Consider the following 25,012-nt stretch of genomic DNA (forward strand, 5'->3'; position numbering starts at 1 on the left):
GAGAATTTCTGTCTTGTCTCGTCTTAGAGAATTTCTGTGGGGCACTATTCATAAAATATTTAAAAAAAAATTATAAATTATTTTTAATATGATATATATTGTAATATATTAAAAATTTATATTATTATAAAAATATTTACTACTCTTATAAAATATAATAAATAAATAAATATATAAATAATTTTATATATTTAATTGTATTTATAGTATTCGAAATAAAATAAAGGGAGATCGGGACAGAGAAACAACTACTATTCCCGTGATCCCGTCCATCCGTTCGGTTTCGAAAAAAAAAAACCCAAATGTGAAAAAGGAAATTATAATCATATAAAATGACACAACTTAAGACATGTTCTCCTCGGGTGAGTGGCATGATTAAAGTTTATTAATAAAGACATTGAGATTGAGATCAGAGGAGGCGCCTAGTTTTCCTGCTTCTTGAGTGAGCAGTTTCCAGTTTTGAGCATTCTTTCTCATTTCTTCCCCTTCCAATCCCATCATCATCACCATTTCAATGCATCTCTTGAACTCCTCCCCTTTCACAATCTCAATCTGCAATTCTTTCTTAACTCTGACCCCGATTCTCCACACATCCTGCACCAGCTTGGCGTTGGTCATCTGATCGATCCACAGAGGAAAGCACACCATCGGAACTCCACAACCCAAACTCTCAAGCGTAGAACCCCATCCACAATGACTTACAAAACAACCCACAGAAGGATGATTAAGAACATCTACTTGCGAAGAACACCAAGATATAATCTTCCCCTGTTTTTCCATCTCCCCAACATAGTTGACCCAGCTTTCGTCATTTGGGGTATCTCTGATCACCCATAAGAATGGCCGCCCGCTTGTTTTCAGCCCCTGGCCTATTTCATGAATCTGCAGCACTGACAGTGGAGTGTGGCTGCCAAAAGATGCATAAATAACTGAACCCTTTGGTTTTGAATCAAGGAATTCCATGTAATCACTTGAATTTTGATTGTCTTGGATCAGAGAGACCAAAGGACCGATTGGGATCAGATTTAATTGCGGGATTGCTTTCAGGGCGTCTGGTTCGAGTGATTCGAACGTGTTAACTAGAATATCTTGAGGCGGACCTTCATCGAAGGATTGGAGAACCGTAAAATGCTCTTTGTATAAAGGAATCGCGTACTCGAAATCTTTACTTTTCGATACAAGGAATGACGGCAGATCGTCTCTACCTGTAATATAATTAATTAATGAATGAAATATTGAACATTAATTATGTATATATATACCTAGGTTGGGCATGCCAGGCAAGTGAATAGACCATGATGATGAATTATTGGCCTGATTAATTTCTTCGTCATATCCTTCATTAAAGTAATAGTGATAGATGTCGAAAATGGCAGCCGGTTGTAACCATAAGAGTGTGGCCGGTACGTGGTGAGCACGCGCCACTTCTGCTGCCCACGGCATTAGAGTGGCATAAACCAAACGTGAAAATGGAAGTTGTCGACCACCTTCCTCTGAGGCAGCGGAAGAAGAGAGCATTTCTGATAACTTGTTTGAGCCACGGAGCTGGATTTCAGACATGAAGTGGGCAACATTGTCGTCAACTGGCTTTCGGCCCTCACCATAGTCGGTGGAGTAACCTACGAAGGTGATGCCGGAGAGGGGAGGCGACGACCGGGGAATGCTTTTTAGAGCAATTTTGGCTGTCAAGAACGTTACTTTGACACCCAACCGGACAACACGCTTAGCGAATTCAAGAGTTGGGTTTATATGACCTAAACCCGGAAAAGACACCAATAGTATATGCCGCTCGTCGCCGCCTTTTTCCATAGCTTTCTAAGAAGAAGATGATGATAGATAGAGATAAGAAGTGGGATGGAGATGTCTGTGAAGAATATGTTTTTGTTATATGGGCAACGGCGGAGCGACGTGGGCCCAGGGTAAAATTTTAAAACAAAAAAGATGTATATGTATACAATTAACAAATACTATGCGTAGTCTAGTTGGCAATGGATGCCTCTCCTTCTATTTTGTATTAATTATTACCATTTTAATTTTTTTTTATTATATTTTAAAACTTAATATAATTCATAATTATATAAATTAATATATTATTTAGTTTTCTAAAATGATTTATTTGCATTAATGATTTATAATTTTTTTTCTAAATGTCTATTCACTTAATAATACATTTTTATCATAATTTTGTAATTTTATTATTATTTTTATATTTTAATTACTTTTTCCTAAATTCTTATCTAATTAGCTTCACTCATTATATTTTCATATTTTCTATATAGTTAATTTTTTATTTAAAATTTAATTAATTTAACTTTTTATATTTTTAAACTTAATTTTTCTTTAACTATATAGTTTTAAATTTATAATTTTTTTTTTTAAATAGAATAATCTTATCTTTGATTAGATTTTATATATTTATTTTATTTTAATAAGGATATTCATGAAACGATTTGATTAATGTTTTTATTTATTGCACGAATAATAATATAAAAAACTATGAAAAAAATTACGGATAACATTTTTAATTTTATTTTTAACCGTTTTAAGTTTATGGGTGTGTCAAAAAGTTGAACTTATATTAATGTTAAAACGTCCATTGAATTTAAAATATAAAGTTTTAGTAACCTAGTTGGTTAAAAGATTATAGTTGTTTTTGTTAGATTGTAGGTTCGAAACATACCTCTAGCATTTTTAATATTATTTTTAACCGTTTTAAGTTTATTAATAATATTTTCAGCCCAGTGAAAAAAAAAAATCCTGGATTCGCCCTTGTATATGGGAGCAATTATTTTGCTTTTTTTTCTCACCATCTTTCAAATAATTTTTACTATCATACTTAAATTTTCATTTCTATTCCCAAACCTTCTTTCCTTTGAATTCGGATCTCCCTCCCAAAGATAATGTCCCACTTCCCACTTCCTGTCTCATACGAGATAGGAAAGAGAAAATTGAATATTAAGATAAAATATTATATATAATTTTTTTTTTAAGATTTAGAGTTTAGAATTTAAAGTTTAAGGTTTAGAATTTAGGATTTAGGGTTTATTTCATATATATATATAATTTTTTATTTGTCTAATTTATCAAAATTACATCATTTTGATAAATGAGATAGGAAGGAACAGCTTCACTTGGGACAACATATCCTCTCCCCTCTCTTTTATGTGTTATTCTAATGTACCAAACCTCTGAGTCCAATTAAAACTCTTTAAATAAATAAAAGTCATAACTCATTAATATATTAGGTTTTAAACATTATCATTTACTATTATATTAAATTTTTTGTTTTAAAGTTATTATTTTTAAAATTTAAACATATAAATTTATATTGCAAATAATATAAGGAGAAATAGAGGGTTATAATGAGTACATTAGAGATAAATTTTATTATTTTTTTTCAGATTGTCACGTTATTCTTTCGTTCATTCTTAATTTATCAAAAGTAAAATGTCTTCGAACTTGTTTCAAATTGGTTTTTTTATGATGTTATCTAAATAAAAACGAAAAATTGATAACTGAATCAATAGCTTGTCAGTTTCATTTTATCGGTTTATCGGTTTTAATGGTTACGGTTAAATATTTTTTATTATTAAACATTTCGGTTTTAGATAAACTATTTTTCTATTAGTTTTCGGATAATTATATATTTATATTTTATAATAGTTATTATATAAATATTGAGTATATTATAATATTTAATAATCTATATATTAGTTATTTTAAATTTTAAATTATAATTTTTATAGAATTATTTTAAAAAAAATATTATAAATTTATAAAATTTTAAAAAAAACTGAGATTGTTTAATTTAGTTATGTAAAATTATTTTTATAATATTATAATAATGTGGAATTATAAATGATGTAAAATCAATTTTTAATTTTTTAATTTATTTCAAATTTATGCACATAACAATCTTCCTAAAAGTTATTTGGTATAAACATGTATTATTGTTTATTTCTAAGCATGTCATATATAGTTGAACAATACTTCATTAACTGTCACTCTAATTAATGATATCTATTTTTTTAACTAATTAGTTTGAGTTTTTATTTTTTATTTTTATTTCCAAAATTTAAAAAAAAAACTTATTTTCAATTTTACTTAATATAAAAATTGCAAAGAAAATTATAAAATTAATCAAAATTAAAATATTCTTAATACAAAATCAGTTTGTTAAAGTTGATTTAAGATGGAAACATGTAAGTGTTTTATCACTTAATTTCAACCAAATTAATATATATATATATATACCAGGCTTATAGTGACTAGTGAAGGGAAATCTTAGTCATAATATCATTATCTGAAAAATCAATAAATAATTTCTAAATTCATTTTTTTTGTTTGGTATAAACAAGTATAACTAAAAGTGATTTTTAATTTATAAATTTTATTTTTAATTTATTAGTTTGATATATATACATATATTAATTTTATATTTATTATATTATTTATATTTTAAAAATAAATTATTATTTATATAATTAAAAATGATTATAATTCAGTAATACAATAAAAAAATAATTTATTTTTAAAGATAATCATACATGTATATGTCACCACAATTTAAATATTAAAGAATCTCTAAATAAACTCATATTTATTTTTTTATCATTATGAATATTCTATCTTTACAATATTTGTCTCATTTTAATTATTAAATTAATTATTTTCAAATAAACTAAAAGACCAATTAAACAAAAAAAAAAAATATTTAAAATAAACTCAAAATCAAATTAAACTTAAGACTAATAAAAAAAGATAAATAAATTAATGAAAAATTTTAGTTGTTCAATTATAACACAACAAATTAATTAAAATTTAATATTACTTAACAAATTATATATATATTTTTTAAGATATTTAATTTTAAAACTTTTTAATGCTAATAATTAATGGCTCAAAAATACCATAATAATATATTATATCATTCAATTTATTAAAAAAAAAATTATCATTATATATTATTATCTTTAAGTCTTTTTCTAAAAAAAATTAAAATTTTAAAATTATTATTAACCAGTATTTTTAAATAAATAAAGTTTATTTAAATACTCAAACCAAACAAGTTATAATAATTAATTATTAATATAAACTTGTGGGTTTTTCCATTTCCTAACTTTTAACGTCAAATATCTGTGGAGAGAAAACTGTGAATCAGCTTATTTTGAGGAAGTAAATTAGAGGATATTATAATGAATACTTAACAATAATAATTAAGAGGTATATTTTATTATTATTATTATTATTTATTTTTTTGGTTAAAGCTTGTTTGATTAAAAATTTATGATTATTTTGTGTTAATATTGATTGTACAACTTCTTCGCCTCGAGAAAAAACTGAAAATTTGATGAAACCCTCAAACCATATTGATATTGTGATAAAATCTCAATCTAAAGTGAAAAAGGAAAAAGCGTTTATGATTGAGGACTTAGAATTATAATTGTTCGTTAATTAGCACTTTAAGGATGTGCATTTAAAGATAACGATGCATCTTTATCTTCATCTAATTGTGGGAATTTAAGATGAATCTTTATCTTCGTCTAATTGTGAGAATTTTATTGAATTGGTGAAAAAATTTACAAAATGAATACACAAATTAATAAAGTTGTACGTGAGAATGCTCCAAAAAAATATTCAATATATCACTTCAAAAGTAAAAAAAAAGATATTTTACATATTAGGATCAATAGAGTACGTCACATGGTTCGTGAAGAAATTGGAAATAAAGACTTTTTGAATTATTATTAATAAAACATGAAATATATCTAGACGTGAACAAGGCCTCGTTTGATCTTTAGGTTTTTGGGATAAAACTCAGTTTTTATCCCAAAACCCAACCATCCCATCATTAATCAAATCAATCCTTTTATTAATTAAAATACCCAAATTACCCTCTACTTAAATATTTATTTTTATATTAATAAAAAATTATTTTAATATATATAATATTTATTTATATTTTAATTATTTTAATATAAATTAAATTATAAAATTATTTCATTTTAAATAATTTTATTAATTATCTCAAATAAAAATAAAATCACAATATAAATTCAATTATAACATACCCTATTAAAATTTAAATAATTCAAATAAATAAATAATTATACTAAAAAATAAAGTTAATATATTTGAATAACATATATTAATTAATTTATAAATATATCTCATATAAATTAAATATTTATAAAGAAATTTATTCTATTTATATATATATATATAAACTCATTCTAAATAAATATATTAATTAATTTAAGTTAATATTTTTTTTAATTTAATAAAATCAAAATATTATAATGTAATTTAAGAAAATAATCACAATAAAATTAAATGACATTTAAATTATAATTATTTAAATTATAATTATATACCACTGAAACTATTTCATTTAATTTTTTTTAATTAATTATAATAATTAAAATAAATTTATAATATAAATAAAACTATAACCTATTATATTATCTCATATAATATTTAAATTTTAATAGTAATAATTTATAAGATTAATATTTATTTAAAATTTTATTTTTATATTAATAAAAGTTAATACTAATATATCTATAGTTTTTAATATTTATTTTATTATATTTTAAAATTTAATTTAATAGAAATTAAATTATTTCATTTAAAAAAATATTATTAATTATAATATATATATATATATATATATATATTAAAATTTTATTTTTTATTAATAAAAGTTAATATTAATATATGTATAGTTTTTTAATATTTATTTTATTATATTTCAAAATTTAATTTAATATAAATAAAATTATTTTATTTAAAAAAAGTATTATTAATTATAATATATAAATAAATAGAGTTTTTTATTAATATTAAAATATTTAAAGTTTTTTAATATTTATTTTATTATATTTTAAAATTTTATTTAATTTCATATAAATTAAATTATGTCATTTACAAAATATATTATATATATATATATATATATATATAAAGGGTAAAATTGGTATAAATTTTAAAAAACCTGATTTTTTATCAAATCAATCATACAAGGGTTATTTGGACAATACCAGAATTTATCCAAATAACCCCTTCCTCAAACAAGGCCCAAATGAACATATATATATATATATATATATATATATATATATATATATATATATATATATATATATATCTTAAAGTTGGTGAATAATAACGAAATTTTGAAAAAAAAAATTGTCATAAAGAGTGATAAAGAGTGATAGTGACCCTACTTCACCAAATCTAAATAAAAGATATCAAATATTTTTATTCATCATGATTCAAAAAAAAAAAAAAATCAGAGGCCAAGGATACAATGGTGCAAATAATATGTGTGGAAACAACATTATTTTAGAGATTGTCTATATGCATATTATATTTATTATTTTGCACATTTATTACAACTCACATTAGTTACTACAGCTAAAAATATTAGTGTTATTTGAGATATCTTTTTCATTTGGACAATATTGTCACTTCTTCTACTAAACGTGTGGTTGAGTAACATACTTCTAAAAATAAATTGAGCATAAATTAGCAATCGGAGATGGTTGTTCTGGAAGTGGGGTAATCAGATTAGTAATTTAATCGTTAGTGTTCTCATTCTGACTGAGTAAAAAATTTAATAGGTATGTATTATGTAACTTGATGCATAAGATTATGTCAACTTCTTAAAATAAAATTTTTTTTAGTCATTTTTGAGTGTTATTATATTTATTTATACTATTAAAATTATAATTCAAGAACTTAGTTAATACACTTGAAAAGCTTTTTTTCATTAAATAAAAATATTTTCTTAAAAAATGAGATTGATGGGCCTAACATTGATGGTTGACATTAGATCAATTATTTCCGTCAACAACTACCCGACTTAGAATACAAATTAAAGCTCATATTCAATCGTGGGAAGAAAGACCTTAACTGGTCCTGGAAGTAGGACAACCAGTCCCTCTATGAATGATATTGAAGAAATGACAAATTATGCACTTCAGGTAGCTAAACGTGTCATAATGAGCCATCTTTTTACAGTGAATCTGTTAATAGTGATGATTCTGTGCAATGGATTACTGCCATGTGTGAGGAAATGGAATCACTCACAAGAATAATAAATGGGAGTTGGTTACTTTACCTAAGGAGTGAAGAGTCATTGGAACCTCTAGTACTTAAGGGACAAGATATAAAGTACAACTAGTTGTAAATGGGATTAGTCAAAAGGAAGGCGTGGACTACAACGAGATATTCTCACATGTAGTCCGACACACTTCTATCAGGGTACTACTAGCTATATTAGCACATCAAGATCTGAAACTCGAGCAATTAGATGTGAAGACAACTTTCTTACATGGTGAGATTAAGGAAAGATATATTTGTGAGTTAGACTAAAGGGTTGCTTGTTCATGGTAAGGAAATATATGTTTGCAGTTTGAAGAAGTCTTTGTATGGACTTAAATAGTCTCCTCGACAGTTGTATAAGCGGTTTGACAATTTCATGATTGAACATTGTTATAATAAGAGTATATATGATTGTTGTGTCTATCACAACAAAATCAGTGATGGTTCTTTGATTTAATTACTCATGGATGTAGACGAAATGCTAATCGTAGCCAATAAAATGTCAGAAATTCAAAAGATGAAAGACCTTCCCAGTTCCGAGTTTGATATGAAAGATCTAGGTGGAGCACGAAAAATTATGGGCATGGAAATAGTAAGAGATCGAGTTCAAAAGAAGTTATTCCTTTCGCAGAAGGGTTATATTTTGAAAATGTTGTATTGTTTTGGGTTGAGTACAACAAAGGCTCTAAATACTCATGATGTTATTACTACTCATTTATCTACGTTCGCACACCAGTCTGAAGTTGAGAAGTTACACATGTCTCATGTACTGTATGCTAGTACGGTGGGTAGTTTAATGCATGACATGGTATACATTAGACCTGGTATTGCGTATTCAGGTAGTGTTGTTAACAGGTTTATGTCTCAACCTGGTAAGGAACACTAACAAGCGGTAAAACAAATATTTCTCTATATAAAAGGAACATCAGATGTTGGTATTATTTATGAGAGTAACAACTAGTGTCTCGTAACTGGTTATTCAGATATAGATTATGCTGCAGATTAGGGCTGCAAATGAGTCAAGCCGCTCGTGAGCTGCTCGATCAAAGTTCGGCTTGAGCTTGACTTTGATCGAGTTCGAGCCGAGCTCGAGCCGGCTCGTTTAATATTCAAGCTGAACTCGAGCTCATATAATGCTTGCTCGACGGCTTGTCGAGCTTTTTCGAGCCTGATAATATATAATATATTTATTTATTTAATATAAAAAAACTTAAAATTTAAAACAATTTTTTTTCTCTCTATTTTCAAAGCCCATAACGAAGGCCTATAATCCATATTATTATATTATATTGTCATAAAACAAAACCCTAATTTATAATGTATCAATCATAAGTTACTCTTCATCTCTTTTTCTTCTTCTTTCTTCCGTCTTCATCGTTTCTTCTTCTTCTTCCTCATCTTCACCATTTCTTCTTTCTTCTTGTTCTTCCTCTATCTTCACCATTTCTTCTTTTTCTTCCTTCTTCACTATTTCTTCTTCTTTCGTCTTCATCATTACTTTCACTCATTCATAATAGGTTAATACATTTTTTTATGTTATCTCTCATCTACACTATTTCTATCATTCATTCACAAGAAACCTACAGGTAAATTAAAATATATTTTCATTTTTACTATATTTATTACTCATACTTTTAAATAACTTTGATTTTTTTGTATTATATAGATAGTTCATAGATCTATATGGAAAAACACTATTATATATATTAATTGTTCATAGATCTATATGGAAAAACACTATTATATATATTAATAGCGTTCATAGATCTATATAGAAAAATATTTTTAATATACATTGTTCATAGATCTATATAGAAAAATATTTTTAATATATATTGATCATAGATCTATATAGAAAAACACTATTATGATAAACAATATTATATTATATTATATATAATATTGAAATATTAATATATTATATATAATAAAAGATAAAAGATAAAGAATATGTTAATATATATTTTTGTATATATATTATGAAGAGATAAAAATGGTTAGTATATATTATATATAATATGTTGAGAGAAAAAATGAATTTATAATATTAATAATATATTGTAATATATAAATAAATTAATACATTCTTTCTATAAATAAGTCAATAATTTTTTGTTATATTTGTACCCAAATAATTTAATTATATATACTAATATTTAATAAAAAATAGGTTGAATTTGTTTTTGTCCGTATCTCCCTTAAACCTTAAAGTAAGTTAAATATTAGTTATTTGTTTTAACATGTATTTTTATATTAATTATTTTTAATCTTAAATGCAGGTAGGTGTATTTGTGATATGCTTGAAGAACGTGACTTAAAAAATATTAATATATTGAATGTTTAAACAATTTATATAGTATTGTACTTTAATTTTAGAATTTTATATTTTAGAATTTTGACTAGTAATTGTGGTTGAATGCTTTTTGGATTATTATGATTTTGGAATTTTAAATAGTTATAATTTTTTCATATTTTCATATTTTCAATTTTAAATATTATGTTTTAAATGTTGAATATGTATGAAAGTTTGATATTTCATTTTGAAAATAAATTTTAGTTTGAGTTCGAGCTTGAATTCGAGCTCGAGCTGGAGTTTGAGCTCGAACTCAATCTTGAATTCGAGCTTGAGTATGAGCTTTTCGAGTCGAGCCGAGCTTATAGGTAAATAGTCGAGTCAAACTCGAGCTCAAATTTATAAACTCGTTCGAGCTCGAGTTCGAGTCGAGCTAATAAATACTAAATCGAGTCGAGTTCGAGCTCAAGCAAATTCGAGCTCGACTCGGCTCATTTGCAGCCCTACTGCAGATATCGATGGTAAAAGATCAATGACAGGTTATGTTTACACCCTTAGTGATTTTGTGGTTAGTTGGAAGGCAACATTACAGTCGATTGTGATGTTATCCACTACCGAGGATAAGTATATGGCGCTAACGGATGCAGACAATGAGGGTATATGGTTGAAAGAATTAATTAGTGACCTTGGTATCCATCACAATAAGGCAATTTTTTTTGTGATAGCTTAAGTGCTATCATTTTCGTCAAGGATCAAGTGCATCAATATAGAATCAAACATATTGATGTTCGTTATCATTTTTTCGTATTGAGAAGATTATACTCATCATAATCCTGCTGATATGTTCACGAATTCGATCCCACTTAACAAATTCACTCATTTATTTGGACTTGCTAAATGTTGACAGTTGGAAGTAGCTTCATAAGGCTCATCTTGTTGGGTGATACTAAGTCAAGCTAGAGATTTGTAACGATTTGTCTTTAGTATATGAATTAATATCAACCGTTAATTGTTTGTGTTTTATATTAATTTATGTTACATCATCATTATTCTACGGCTTATTAAAGTTATGTATTTATGTTTTCTTGTAATTGACATAATAATAGTTGTAATTTTTTTTTTGTTGTATTACACTTTTCATTTTGATAAATTAAATTTTCTCTTTTAACTGTTTTTTCTTCATCTGTCATTGATCATCATTTTCTTTCATTCCGCACAACAATTTAGAAAACACAATAGTAACACTCAAATTATATTATATAATTTGTTTGAAAAGTTTTCCAAAAGATAATATTTAACTCAAGAGTTAAATAACAAATCAAAAGAATGAGAAAGAGCTTCGCACGGGTAGAACATTGTCGTCCTCATATGATGCAATAGAAGATTTAGGAGAGGAAATGTCGTTGTGACTTACTAATTTAGTGTTTTTATAAATATTTCATAAGAAAAAAAAGTTATTAAGCATATCGCACGATTTTGTGACGAACGTAAAGACCTAAATCAATCCCAACATAATCTGAATCCCGCCCCCAACTAAAAGTGCTGGAGTGCTTTTATATGATATATATTGTTTTAATATAGGATTATTTGAAATTGTTTAAACATTTATCTCCTCATTTGAATTTATTAAAGAGATTTCTCTTATTAGAAGGTGTCTTAGATAATTTTTAGATTTTTTTATTAAGTGAGAAATAATAGTGTTTATTAGGTGTACATGTATTTTTTTTTATAAAGGCTCGAGCCTATAATCATATAGGAACTGGGCTATAATAATAACATAAATATATGGGTGTTCATTAGTTTGATTTTCGAGTGGTTTGAGTTTTCAGTTTGGGTTATTCGATTTTATTTTTATTTTTTTAGCCGATTTAATAACCGAACCAAATTCGCATAAACTCTATTAAAATCGAACCGAATTCGAATTTAATTTTTCAGTTCGAATAATTCGAATTCAAACCGAATTCAATTTTTTTTTTAAATTTTTATTGCCAAATCAAATTTGAATTTGAATTATTTAAATTCAAATCAAATCCGTTTTGAATTAGAGAGATTTGATTTACTAAAAACCTAAAACTATATAAAAAAAAGAAGTAAAAACACCCAAACTATTTTTAGTGACTTACCAATCTTCAATGTTTGACAGTTGAAGGGCGAAAGTAAAACAATATTGACGACTATCAAAATATCACTGGTGAACTTTTAAGAGTTTTAGAGAATCTTAGAGTTAGAGATAAGATGAACAATTAAAAAAAATTAAGAAATCAAGAATGTGAACGACTAGAAAGTGGATGGACATCTAGAGGAAGAGGAAAAAGAAGGAGGAATTAGAGTTTATTGGACCAGATAAAAATATTATGAATATATTAAGAGACTTATGTTAATTTAATATATAATTATTTAATTATATATAATAAATAAAATAAATAATAATAAATGAATTCGATTTTCGGTTTGATTTTCAAGTTGAAACTCAAACTCAAAAACTAAACCAAAAACTGTATTTAAATTTAAATTGGTTTAGAAGTCGATTCAAAAATCGAAAATGAATCGAATTTGATTTATTCGAATTTGATTGAATATTTAGTTAAACTAAATACAAACCTCATATGTCAATAAAAAAAAAATTAATAACTATATTGAATTTGTCAAATAAAAAACTATTATAACTTAAAAAGCTTACATAGTATTAGTATCGTATAGAGAACTCAAAAAGCTTATCCAATGATTTTGTAGAAACTTCGTTGAAATTATTTAAATCATGAACAAAAACATATTTATCGCTATTTCATTTAAAATAATATTAAATACAAATTTTGGAATAATTTAATTCAACTAATCTAGTTACTATTTCTTGTTGTTAATTATATATATGATAATACAACCATCTCCTAACTTGAACACAATATGTTAACGTTTTATTGTCTTTATGTTTTATTTGATTCATCACGTTCAAGATTTGTGACTATAACAATTTGTTACATTTTTAAGTTGTTTGTGATATCAATTTTAATCTACCCAAACTTACATGTCTATGATGTGCTGGAAAATTTTGTTATAACTTGAACATCACAAATTTATAAAAGTACATTTTGAAAAGAAACTGAGAAATGTATTTAAGTTTTAGTACATATGTAACAATAAACTCACACTTATTAATAATTATTGTCTTGTCCACACTTGTAAGGATGCTAATTTATAACCGCTCCGCGGTAACCGAATCGAATTATTTCGTTTGGGGTATTTTTTTCCAGTTTGACTGGAGATAGGGCGAGAAAGATATTTGTGTCCACCGCTCCGATCTCACCCCGATTCCGCCCCAAACACTGTAAACACAATTAAATATATAAAAATCACCAATATATTTATTTATTTTAATTAATAAGAGTTTTAAATTTATTTTCTTATAATAATATATAAATTTTTAATATATTATAATATAAATATATATATATATATATATATATTAAAAATTTATTTATATAATTTTATTATATAATTTATTTATTTATTTTTAAAGAATATGATATAAATGGTGTCTCGCGGGAATTTCCCAAAATCGAATAGACGGAATTAGTAGTAAAAAATCTCCGAAATAAAAACAGGAAGGAGCCAGCACCAAACCACATCATTGTCATGAGTAAATTTCTTAGACATGGCTAAGACTAAGTAGTTGTATAATATGATTTTCATTATTATTATTATTATATTTTTATTAGTCCATTTGTGTATTTATATAGTCATTTTATTATAAAAAAAATAAAATGTTATCCATTAACCTAACTGACTATAACTATATATTTGGGCCATTGGTCAGAATTGGATTTTGTTGGAATATTTGGGCCTTTATATATTAATATAAATCCTTAATTCTTAATAAAGCTGTTCCCTCCCTCATTTTAAAATATCTCACTTTTTTCTTTCTGCGCTGCGCGTAAACGCAACGCGACCAAGGCACCCTCTGTAAAGTCTTAAAGAAGAATAAAGCCGAAGAGCAACGATTGATCGATCGATCGATCAAACGAAAGACGAAAACAATGAGGAGATTCTTCTCCAGAGGCTCTGACGAATCACCTCCCCATACCTCTCCTGAACCCTCCAGTCCGATTTCATCGTCTTCCATAACCGGTCCTCCCAGACCCATCCGTCTAATTTATTGCGACGAAAAGGGTAAGTTTAAAATTGATCCTGAAGCTGTTGCCATCCTTCAACTCGTCAAGGAGCCCATTGGCGTCATATCTGTTTGCGGTCTTGCTCGCCAAGGCAAGAGCTTCATTTTGAATCAGGTTTCACCATTTTCTCTAGTTTTGGTGTACTTGTTGTTCATATGTTTCATATATCTAGGGTTTTTATTTTTTCTATTTTTTAATTTGGTAACTGTATTGTCATTTTGTTACTGAATCTTCTTCTGATTGCTGTAGCTTCTTGGAAGGAGCAGTGGTTTTCAAGTGGCATCAACTCATAGACCATGTACTAAGGGACTTTGGTTGTGGAGTGCTCCCATAAAGAGAACTGCTCTTGATGGAACTGAATATAAACTTCTTTTATTGGATAGTGAAGGAATCGCTGCTTATGATCAAACGGTAAAAAATTCAAACAAACAAAACAGTCATAGAAACAAAAATTGTATCCTAGCTTGATTAGAATCAATTCTTAGTCTCTGCAGTTGTGTGGTGTTTGATTATTGAAATGTGTTAGTTTTATGTCATGTTTGATTCAGAATCAAATGAAAACACAACTAGGAAACCTGCTTCCAAATAGCTAAATATGTATTTATGTTTTGTTTCAAATTGTCAGATTTCTCTTTATTCAGTATTATCTTAATTCCTTTTCTTATATTGACTCTGAGCAGGGAACTTACAGTACACAAATATTCTCCTTAGCCGTTCTCTTGTCAAGCATGTTCGTCTATAACCAGGTTTGGATTTCTTTTTCACAATATGTCTGTGATTGCTTATCCCAATGAAACATATAATTCTTAGTGTATACATATCTAATTTACATGATAAAAAGGTGTCTTGAACTTAATATGAATTTTCCATAACCAGATGAGCGGTATCGATGAAGCAGCACTTGATCGCCTTTCGCTTGTAACTGAGATGACTAAACATATCCGTGTAAGAGCATCTGGAGGACAAAGTACAGTTTCTGAGCTGGGGCAGTTCTCTCCTATTTTCGTCTGGCTTCTGCGGGTAATCTTTACTCATTTAATGTTGTATCAAACTATCATCAATGTTGATATATTCTATATAGTATCAAATTGTTGAAAATATGTCGCCATATATTGACAAATGAAATTATGCGACAGATATACCGTTGCGTGTGTATTTGAGTGAGATGAGTGTTGAATGATAGATTCTGAGCTGGATCTAGGGGTCTAGTGCTTACAAGATCAATTTCGTCACATATTTATGTTTTTAAAATAAAAACCAATTTTTTTTCTACACATTATTCTAAATGCCATTGGCTTTTTTTTTCATACAGAATGTTAATGGTTTCAGCTGCTTGAATTGCCTGATGGCATGATCTTCTTACACGAATTATTGTGATGTTCAGGACTTCTATTTGGACTTGGTGGAGGATAACAGGAAGATTACACCACGTGACTACTTGGAACTTGCCCTGAGTCCATTACAAGGCACTGGAAGAGATATAGGTTCCAAGAATGAGGTTATCATTTAGATCTTGATTTAGTGTTCTACTTTGACCATTAAACAGGTCTAATAAATTTAGCACCAATGTGCTAGATACAAAAGTATTTCTATTGTCAAACATGTTAATGCTGGTGTTTGTTTTCTCTAGATTCGTGCATCTATTCGAGCCCTTTTCCCCGACAGAGAGTGCTTTACACTTGTGCGGCCGCTAAGCAATGAGAATGAATTACAGAGACTTGACCAAATTCCAGTGAGTACCTAGCTAAACTATATTTCAACATATTTCTTCTGGTTGTTTGATGATTTTTAATATTACTACAATGGTTCATAGCGACAATTCATTGCTTTTGTATGACTTTTATTTCTTCCACTGATGTAGTTGGAAAAGTTAAGGCCAGAATTTAGATCTGGTCTAGATGCATTGACGAAGTATGTTTTCGAAAGGACAAGACCAAAACAAGTAGGTGGCACCATAATGACGGGGCCTATTTTTGCCCGAATAACAGAGTCATTTCTAGATGCTTTAAATAAAGGTGCTGTGCCCACAATAACTTCCTCGTGGCAGGTAAATACTGACTTAAGATCCACTTGGATCACACTTTCACTTTTGTCGATTTTATACAGAGTTTCAAATGAATGAATTTGCAGAGTGTTGAAGAAGCAGAGTGTCAAAGAGCGTATGATTTGGCTACGGAAGCTTATATGAAGTCCTTTGACCGGTCTAAGTCTCCTGAAGAAGTAAATATATTGTTTTATTTTCATTCTAAAACGTATTTGTATTGTTTCCTGATTTTGTTTGAATGTAGGCTGTGCTGAGGGAAGCACATGAAGAAGCAGTTCAAAAATCGACGGCCATTTTTAATGATAGTGCTGTTGGGAGTGGTTCAGTGAGGCATAATTTTGAAAAGCGTCTCCAGAAGTTTGTAAAGAAGGCATTTGAGGTAGGTTATGGGAAATCATTTCTATTCTTATTTATATGTGAAATCAAGCATCTTTTGGTGGATGTTCATTTTATTCAGCACGTTTCATTTGCTGTGTACTGTGAAATTGACTGTGCCCACATTGTTGACCTCTCTAATTGTTGTTGATATAGGACTTTAAGAAAGATATTTTTAGGGAGGCATACTTGCAATGCTCCAAAGAAATTCAGAACATGGAAAAGACATTACGGTCAGCTTCTCGTGTTCCTGATGCAAAATTTGGTCTTGTCATTAAGGTAAAAAAGTTATTGCCATGTTGATGATTGTCTCTTGTTGTTCATTGCTTATTGAAGAGTCATTTCTTGTGATTTTAAGAATATGTTCTATTTTGTTATTGATTGTCCTTTTATCTAGGAAAGGCCATACACAAGTATTTTGTCCTTTTTTGTAGTTGTTTTTTATTTGAGTTGATCTTAAGCTTTCACAACTCAATATAAAGAGTCTGGTACATATTATCCTGTTTTTTTCAAAAAATGTTTAATCCTGTTTCAAGTTATTTTATCAGATTTAAATGTGACCTTTTTTCATCATGACATGCAATTGTGTAAGCTTGGCCTTTGGAGCTATACTATTAAGTTTTAAAAGAAAAATTGTTGAATGTTTTTAATTTATGTTGGTGCTGTTGGTATTTTGTAGCAGCATTTTCGTAGTGATGCATTAATTCTCTAGATGCTGAGTTAGTTTAGGATTTTTTTATATAGACTTGATATGATTTCTGCTTCATAAGCATGATTTCAACTGTAAAATTTGCTGAAGGTTCTTGATGGCCTTGTATCTAAGTATGAAGCTTCATGTAATGGTCCTGAAAAATGGGGGAAGTTGGCAACATTCTTGAAACAGAGGTACTTCTCTTTTTATTTACTAAGGCACTTGTTTGAGTAATATTTCTTCTGATACCCCTCTTATACTTCCAGTTTGGAAGGCCCACTCCTTGACCTCGTCAATAAGCAAATAGATCAGGTTGTGTCGGAAAAGAATTCTCTAGCACTGAAATACCGCTCAATTGAAGATAAAATGGTCTTGCTAAATAAACAGCTAGAAGCTAGTGAGACTTATAAATCCGAATACTCGAAGCATTATGAGGAGGCTATAAATGACAAAAAGAAGCTGGCTGAAGAGTATACTAGCCTAATAACAAATATAGAGAGTAAATCTAGTACACTGGAGGAGAGGTGTTCCAGCTTGTCAAAATCTTTGGAATCTACGAGACAGGAGTCAGCAGACTGGAAAAGGAAATATGAACAAGTTTTGTCTAAAAAGAAAGCCATGGATGACCAGGCAAATTCTGAGATAACTGTTCTGAAGTCACGGTGCAGCGCTGCCGAAGCAAGATTGGCTGCTTCTCGAGAACAAGCTGAGTCTGCACAAGAGGAGGCTGGGGAGTGGAAAAGGAAGTATGACATCGCTTTCAAGGAAGCAAAAGCTGCTCTAGAAAAGGCAGCTGTTGTTCAGGAACGTGCGCATAAGCAGACTCAAGAAAGGGAAGATGATTTAAGAGCAGAATGGTCCGAAGCTTTGACCGAAAAGGTTTCCACTCCTTTCTCTCTGCAAATTTCTCTTTATGTATTTCTTGAGAACTTAAACATTTTTAATCATCTTTTGTACTGTAGGAGGAAGAAATAAAAGACAAGACATCAAAACTAGAATATGCAGAGCAACGTTTGACAACTCTGAATTTGGAGTTGAAGGTGAGTTCCATGCTGCTTCATTCATTCTTTATACATGTTATATTTTCTATGTCATGAACCTCTGAAATAGACAAAGAAAACTCTGAACAAGAGCAATCAGTAGAACCAATTATTATTAGCACATCTATGTGAACTTCTTATTTGAATATCCTTAGTTCATTAGGAATCTTAGTTGACCAATAGGTCATGTAGGATAATCCCAAAGAGGGGGTTATTCCACCTCAAACTTTTTTTGTCTTTTTTCTTTTTTGATATTAAAACTAAGTAATAAATAAGCGAGTTATTATGAAGGTCATAATCCCTCGTTAACAAGTACATTAATGTTCCCAAATCCAAATAGGAATCAACTAAAAGCCCCCTAACTCCCCAAAGTACACAAAATCAAGTAAAAGAATTTGTTCGATCTTGGATTATTTGGTTATTTAAAAAAAACCTTTATCATAACACAAATAATTCCTCAATGAGCCCACTTTTTCATTAAACAAAATTTTGATTTCATAACCTGGATCTGTTTTTTAAATGACCCCACACATCAAACAATCTATAAATCCTCTAGTAGCCAGATCCGCAACACTAACTAACTGTTTAAATCAAGATTCTTGTAGACATAATCAAAATGATTTCTTTACGATCAATTTCCTGCTCAATTATTGTATAGGCTGCAGAGTCAAATATAAGGATATGGTAGTTGATCTTATTTGCAAGATTTGTTTTACTGATAATTAAACTTGGGTATAGGCTGCAGAGTCAAAGATAAGGAGTTACGATGTTGAAATCTCCAATATGAAGCTTGAAATAAAGGAATTGAATGAAAGGTTACAATCTGCAAACGCCACAACTCAATCTTACGAAAGAGAAGCAAAGATATTAGAACAAGAAAAGATCCATCTAGAAGAGAAATACAAGTCAGAGTTTGACAGGTTTGAAGAAGTCCAAGAGAGGTGCAGAATTGCTGAAAGGGAAGCCAAAAGAACAACTGAGTTAGCCGACATTGCAAGAGCAGAAGCCGCTCTTTCACAGAAAGAAAAGAGTGAGATACAAAGAATCGCTATGGAAAGGTTAACACGAATCGAAAGGGCGGATAGGCAAGTGGAAATTCTAGAGAGGAGAAACAAGGACCTGCATCAGGAACTAGAGAGACTCCGCGTTGCCGAAATGGATGCCCAATCGAAAGTCGTCATGTTGGAAGGAATGGTCGATGAAAGGGAGAAGGAAATAGAAACGCTGGTGAAATCGAACAACGAACAGAGAACCGATACTGTCCAAGTTCTTCAGACTTTATTGGACGCAGAGCGGAAATCGCAAGTAGAAGCTAACAATAGGGCTGAGGCACTCTCGATTCAGTTACAAGCCACTCAAGGAAAACTCGATTTGCTACAGCAGAAATTGACCGAAACTCGTTTGAATGAATCGGCACTTGATAGCAAGCTGAGAACTGCTTCTCATGGGAAAAGGTCGAGGGTTGATGATTTCGATATGGGGGTGGAATCTGTTCAGGATGATGACATGGACATTAACAATGGAGAAAGAGGATCAGTTAGAGGATATAAAAGATCTAGAAGTACTAATAGCCCTTTGAAGACGACTAGCACACCTCAGCAGCATCAACCAGAAGATGGAGGATCGATTTTTAAGGGAGATGATGATGATAATCAGAGCCAGCAGACTAGTTCAGAAGACTATGCTAAATTCACTGTTCTGAGACTCAAACAGGAGCTTACCAAGTATAATTTTGGGGCAGAGTTGCTTAAGTTGAAGAATCCCACCAAGAAAGAAATTGTCTCTCTTTATGAAAGATTCATTCTTCCTCAGAAATAACTTGGTAAGTAACCCCTTTAGTCTCTAGTGAGTCAGTGTGTGTGTGTGTTGTGTTCCATATTGCAATGATGGTTTGAAATCAGTTTTCTTCTATTTAGATTGTTGGTTAAGTGTTGTGGATATTAATATGTTTTCTTGTTAATTTCTTACTTATACTGGTTTTGGCGGGATAAGAACATTTAGGGTATGAATTAGACTACCAGATATATTAACATTTGTGTTCTGCCATTATTATAACAGGTAGAGAGGATGTTGAGTTTCCAATTTAAGCTTTGTATTAATATTGTCATTATGATTGTTGATGGTGATTATGATATCATTATATATTAGTGGGTTTTTATTGATATTTACATCTTGTGTTCTTGATATAATACAGGTTGATGATTCAGTTTCTTATTTGCTTCTACTGCAAATGACTCAAGTGTATATATTTTGTGAAAATTTATAATATTGTATTAACTCATTAAAATTTTGTTTAAAAAATAAATATTTCGAATTAAAAAAAATACCTCAAATTCAAGTGGTGCAAAGGGTAAATTTGTTGAAATAATTATGATTATAGGGTTATTCCAAAATAATAGGGGGAAATTAACTTTTGCAAAATTATTTTTTTTTTCTAGGCAAAAGACTAATATACCCCAAATAAAATTTCTTTTCTTTTTCTTTCTTTTTTCTTTTCTTCTACTTTTTTCTACTCTCTTCTTCTCCCTCAGCAATGGCGAGTTCCCCTCCGACGACACGTCTATCACAAGAGAAACAACGCCTTCTTCTACCTCCTCTCCCAACATCTTATATCCTCCGACGACTCTGTAGCATCTACGCTACATCTTCAACAAACATCGACATCTGTACCATCCCGCTAGATCTCCAACAAACGCCGAATCAATGGTTAAATTAGATATTGCTTTATTTTAGCCGAAACACTTGTTATTAATGAATTGAGATCGCAAAATTCATCTTGCACCTGCAAATTCGCATTTGCGCCTACGTAAATTGCATTTGCATGTGTTGGGTTCTTGTTGTTGAGCAAAAAAATGAGGTAAAATATTATTGCCCTTTGTGTTTTGTAAAATAAAGTATCATTTTTTCTTCTTTGTTTAGACAAACAAACTAACTAATAGTGAGTTTGAATGATGATGAACGAGTCCATGAATGGTGGTAACAACAACAACCACCCTAGTAATAGTCTTTCCTCAAAGCAATGATTACGTTGGACACACGAGCTTCACGAACGTTTTGTTGAAGTTGTTGCTCAATTGGGCAAACCGCCTTATCATCCTCAGCAAATGCATTCAGTCTTTCTTGCTAGAGAGCAGTTTAACAACTGTTCCTCTTCTTCTGGGAATGCTCATCAGTTGGAGAAAGATTCAGGCAGCAATATTTAGGATGTGTATTAATTAATGTATGGTTTCCTCCTTTCCCTCCTCTTATAGCTTCTTTTAGTTTGTAGATGGTTATCAGGTTTAAGAACGGCCACACTTTGCATTTTACCCTCTTATTTATAAAATTGCATGCTTCTGCCTTCTTATGTCTTTGAATTCAAATAAGAATAATATTCCATTTTTGATAAATTGTACTTCAACAAAAATATGTTTAAGTAAAAAAAATAAATGCATCCACACTTTCTAGAACATGTGTCTCGGGTACCCCGAATAATTGTCAAATTTCACATAACATGTTATGAAAATATCTAAAACAATTAAACATCAGATATAAGTTCACAATAAATATGAATATTCACACATTCAGAAACCAGAACATGAAGAAATGTGGTTTAAGAGCAGCAAGAAGTAGTTGCTAGTCTATCTGTTGCTGCCCCGGTTGGCTTGTCCACAAGAACCATCCCTGAAGGGTTTGATTAAGACGGAGCATACTGGCTAAAGTTTTATATTTCCCTAGAGAAGCATCACCTAGGGCCGAAGTTGCAGTTTCTAGAGAAGATTCAACTTGTCTAGACACATGACAAGAAACCACTATCATAAAATTTTATTTTTTAGCATTTAAATCATTGTCAAAAAAGGCATCTATTGTTTATGCTTTCATTCCATAGAAGAAATAAAATCTTTCCCTTGTCCATTCAAATTTAAATACTTGATGAAATCTTTAGTGGCTCTTTCACTTTTAAAAGAAATGGACTATATAATTCACTGCATAAGGTTTCTCCGTTTGGCCAAAACACATTTCTGTGAAGCAATTGAAAACCTATGGATTTCATAAGGGCTCTCTTTCACCTCATTTTTTTGCTCAACAACAAGAACCCAACACATGCAAATGCAATTTGCGCAGACGGTAAATGCGCAATTTTCGCAGGCGGCAAATGCGCAATTTTTGCAGGCGACAAATGCGCAATTTTCGCAAGCGCAAGATGCATTTTGCGATCTCAATTGATTAATAACAAGTGTTTCAATTAAAATAAAGCAATATCTAACTTACCCATTAATTCGGCGTTTGTTGGAGATCTAGCGGGATGGTACAGTCGTCGATGTTTGTTGAAGATGTAGTGTAGATGCTACACAGTCTTCGGGGGATATCAGACGTCGGAAGGGGAGGTAGACGTCTGGAGGGGAGGTAGAAGAAAGACGTTGTTTCTGCTTGGGATAGACGTGTCTTCAGAGGGGAACTCGTCATTACTAAGGGAGAAGAAGAGAGAATAAAGAGAGTAGAAGAGAAGAGAAGAGAAGAGAAGAAAAAAGAAAGAGAAAAAAGAAAGAGAAGAGAAAGAAGAGAAGGAAATAAATTTTTATTTAGGATATATTAGTCTTTTTTTACCAGGGCAAAAGATTAATTTTGCAAAAGTTAATTTCCCCCATTATTTTTTTAAAATAACATTATTATTAGAGTTATTTCATCAAATTTCCCTCTAAAAGAACTATGTGTCCAAAAAAAAAAATATTCTTTATTATTTGGGAAAGTACCTTGACCATGCCTAAAAATAATATAATAGAAAATTTTAAAATCCTGGTTTGGGTAAAGGATGAGTTTCCTACTACAATCAAAATCTGGATTTATATCTTTGTAAAAACAAAACAAAAAAACTTAATTTGTATACAACCATCAGATAATTACATGTATAAAAATATATGACCAAATTGTATTGGAATATAGTGATATTTGCATCTAAGATTTATTTTATTTAAACTCAAGTATTTAAATAATGAAAAAATGGTAAAATAGGAGAAACATGGATTCAAATTCAAGTTCAGATTAATTAAATTATTGAATTATGCAAATTAAATTAAAATGGTAAAAATTGAATATAGAGCCAAATATAAATCCTCTGCTTATATATTAAATATTATTACTATAAATAAATAAATAAATAGACAATGAATTAAAGTACTATTTCAAGAATTTTATATTTGAATAAAGTGTTGTTTTGTTTTTTATGAAAATATAAAATTTGATCAAATTGTTTCTTGAAAGCCAAATATTGAGAATTTAATAAAGATGTGATTCATAATGTTAATTTTTTTTTTATTATAGAAAATAATAAATATTCTTATAAGTGTTTAAGAATTAAAGGGAATAAATAATTGAAAAATCAATAATTTTTTTTTTTTTCAATCATTTTATATTTGAATTGATAATTTAATAAATATGTGACTAATAAATATTATTTTTTCTTTTATAGAAAAGAACTAATTTGTTAATAAGAGTTATTAAAAATTAAGAATTCAGGGGAATAAAAATAATTGCAGAAACAAATAAATCTCCTTGATTTTATACTTAATACATTGAGTAATACAAAATTTATTATATTACTATTTAATTATTATGAAAAGATTTATGAACTTTTTAAAATTTTCTCCCTTGATTAATTTATTTATTTTAGATTAATTTGTTAATTAAATAAATAAATAATATTTTCATGAGCTTGTTTGAATTAAACACTAAATCCAAAATAATTGTTATAAAATAATATATTTTAGTATTTATATTAACTAATTGAATTTAAATATAAATAAATTAGTTTTTCTACCAGAAGTAGTCATTTTTATAATAAAAACATTGATTCTGTAATTCAAATTAATTAAATTTAGGAAGAGAAAAAATTAAATTAAAAAGAACTAAAGTAAATATGAAAGTAAGAAATCCTCTTAAATTCTCTGCTTAAAGTATTATATATATATATTAAACATTATTATTATATTATATAAATAAGTAGTCAATGGATTAAAGTATTTATTTTCTATCATTTTATATATGAATTTTAGTACTTTATTAATTATTGATTTTAATTATTATGTATTAAATTAGAAGATATAAAATAGTGCATTAGTTTATGCTAATGGTTTATTGAAAAAAAAATAATTTTTAACGACAATAAAATTCATCATTAATGCTATTAGAAGTCAATAAGATATAGCCATTAATGTTATTAATATATTAATACCGTTGTTAAAATTACCAACGACAGTAATTACCGTCTTAAGGATCTTTTACATATTTAAAAAAAAGTTGAGTTTTTAAAACAAG

At 28.7% G+C, this 25,012-nt stretch overlaps 2 protein-coding genes across 2 annotated transcripts; one reads left to right on the plus strand and one right to left on the minus strand.

Annotated features, from left to right (window-relative positions):
* Window positions 1-300: 300 nt before the first annotated feature.
* LOC124921784 (UDP-glycosyltransferase 75C1-like) lies at window positions 301-1,859 on the minus strand. Its single transcript, XM_047462488.1, has 2 exons — window positions 1,263-1,859; window positions 301-1,205 (listed from the first exon to the last, which is right to left on the minus strand). The coding sequence occupies exons 1-2, from the start codon at window positions 1,807-1,809 to the stop codon at window positions 376-378; spliced, it is 1,377 nt and encodes a 458-aa protein (XP_047318444.1). The 5' UTR covers window positions 1,810-1,859; the 3' UTR covers window positions 301-375.
* Window positions 1,860-14,344: 12,485 nt separating this feature from the next.
* On the plus strand, window positions 14,345-20,881 carry LOC124920969 (guanylate-binding protein 3-like). The gene is made up of 14 exons (XM_047461561.1): window positions 14,345-14,682; window positions 14,818-14,979; window positions 15,249-15,314; window positions 15,445-15,588; window positions 15,953-16,066; window positions 16,199-16,300; window positions 16,430-16,615; window positions 16,699-16,788; window positions 16,857-16,991; window positions 17,144-17,266; window positions 17,787-17,872; window positions 17,945-18,557; window positions 18,641-18,718; window positions 19,457-20,881. Exons 1-14 carry the CDS (start codon window positions 14,434-14,436, stop codon window positions 20,534-20,536), a joined length of 3,228 nt encoding a protein of 1,075 aa, XP_047317517.1. The 5' UTR covers window positions 14,345-14,433; the 3' UTR covers window positions 20,537-20,881.
* The last annotated feature ends 4,131 nt before the right edge of the window (window positions 20,882-25,012 follow it).

The sequence above is a fragment of the Impatiens glandulifera genome, chromosome 1 (genome assembly GCF_907164915.1).
Source record: "Impatiens glandulifera chromosome 1, dImpGla2.1, whole genome shotgun sequence".
NCBI lineage: Eukaryota > Viridiplantae > Streptophyta > Magnoliopsida > Ericales > Balsaminaceae > Impatiens > Impatiens glandulifera.

Excerpts from the sequence above, each read along its gene's own strand:
- LOC124921784 (XM_047462488.1), bottom strand. The coding sequence starts at position 1,809 with ATGGAAAAAGGCGGCGACGAGCGGCATATACTATTGGTGTCTTTTCCG. Across the intron at positions 1,206-1,262 it reads GCCTGGCATGCCCAACCTAG|GTAGAGACGATCTGCCGTCA; the intron begins GTATATATATAC and ends ATTATATTACAG.
- LOC124920969 (XM_047461561.1), top strand. The coding sequence starts at position 14,434 with ATGAGGAGATTCTTCTCCAGAGGCTCTGACGAATCACCTCCCCATACC. Across the intron at positions 16,067-16,198 it reads ATATAGGTTCCAAGAATGAG|ATTCGTGCATCTATTCGAGC; the intron begins GTTATCATTTAG and ends TGTTTTCTCTAG. Across the intron at positions 18,558-18,640 it reads CCGAAGCTTTGACCGAAAAG|GAGGAAGAAATAAAAGACAA; the intron begins GTTTCCACTCCT and ends TTTGTACTGTAG.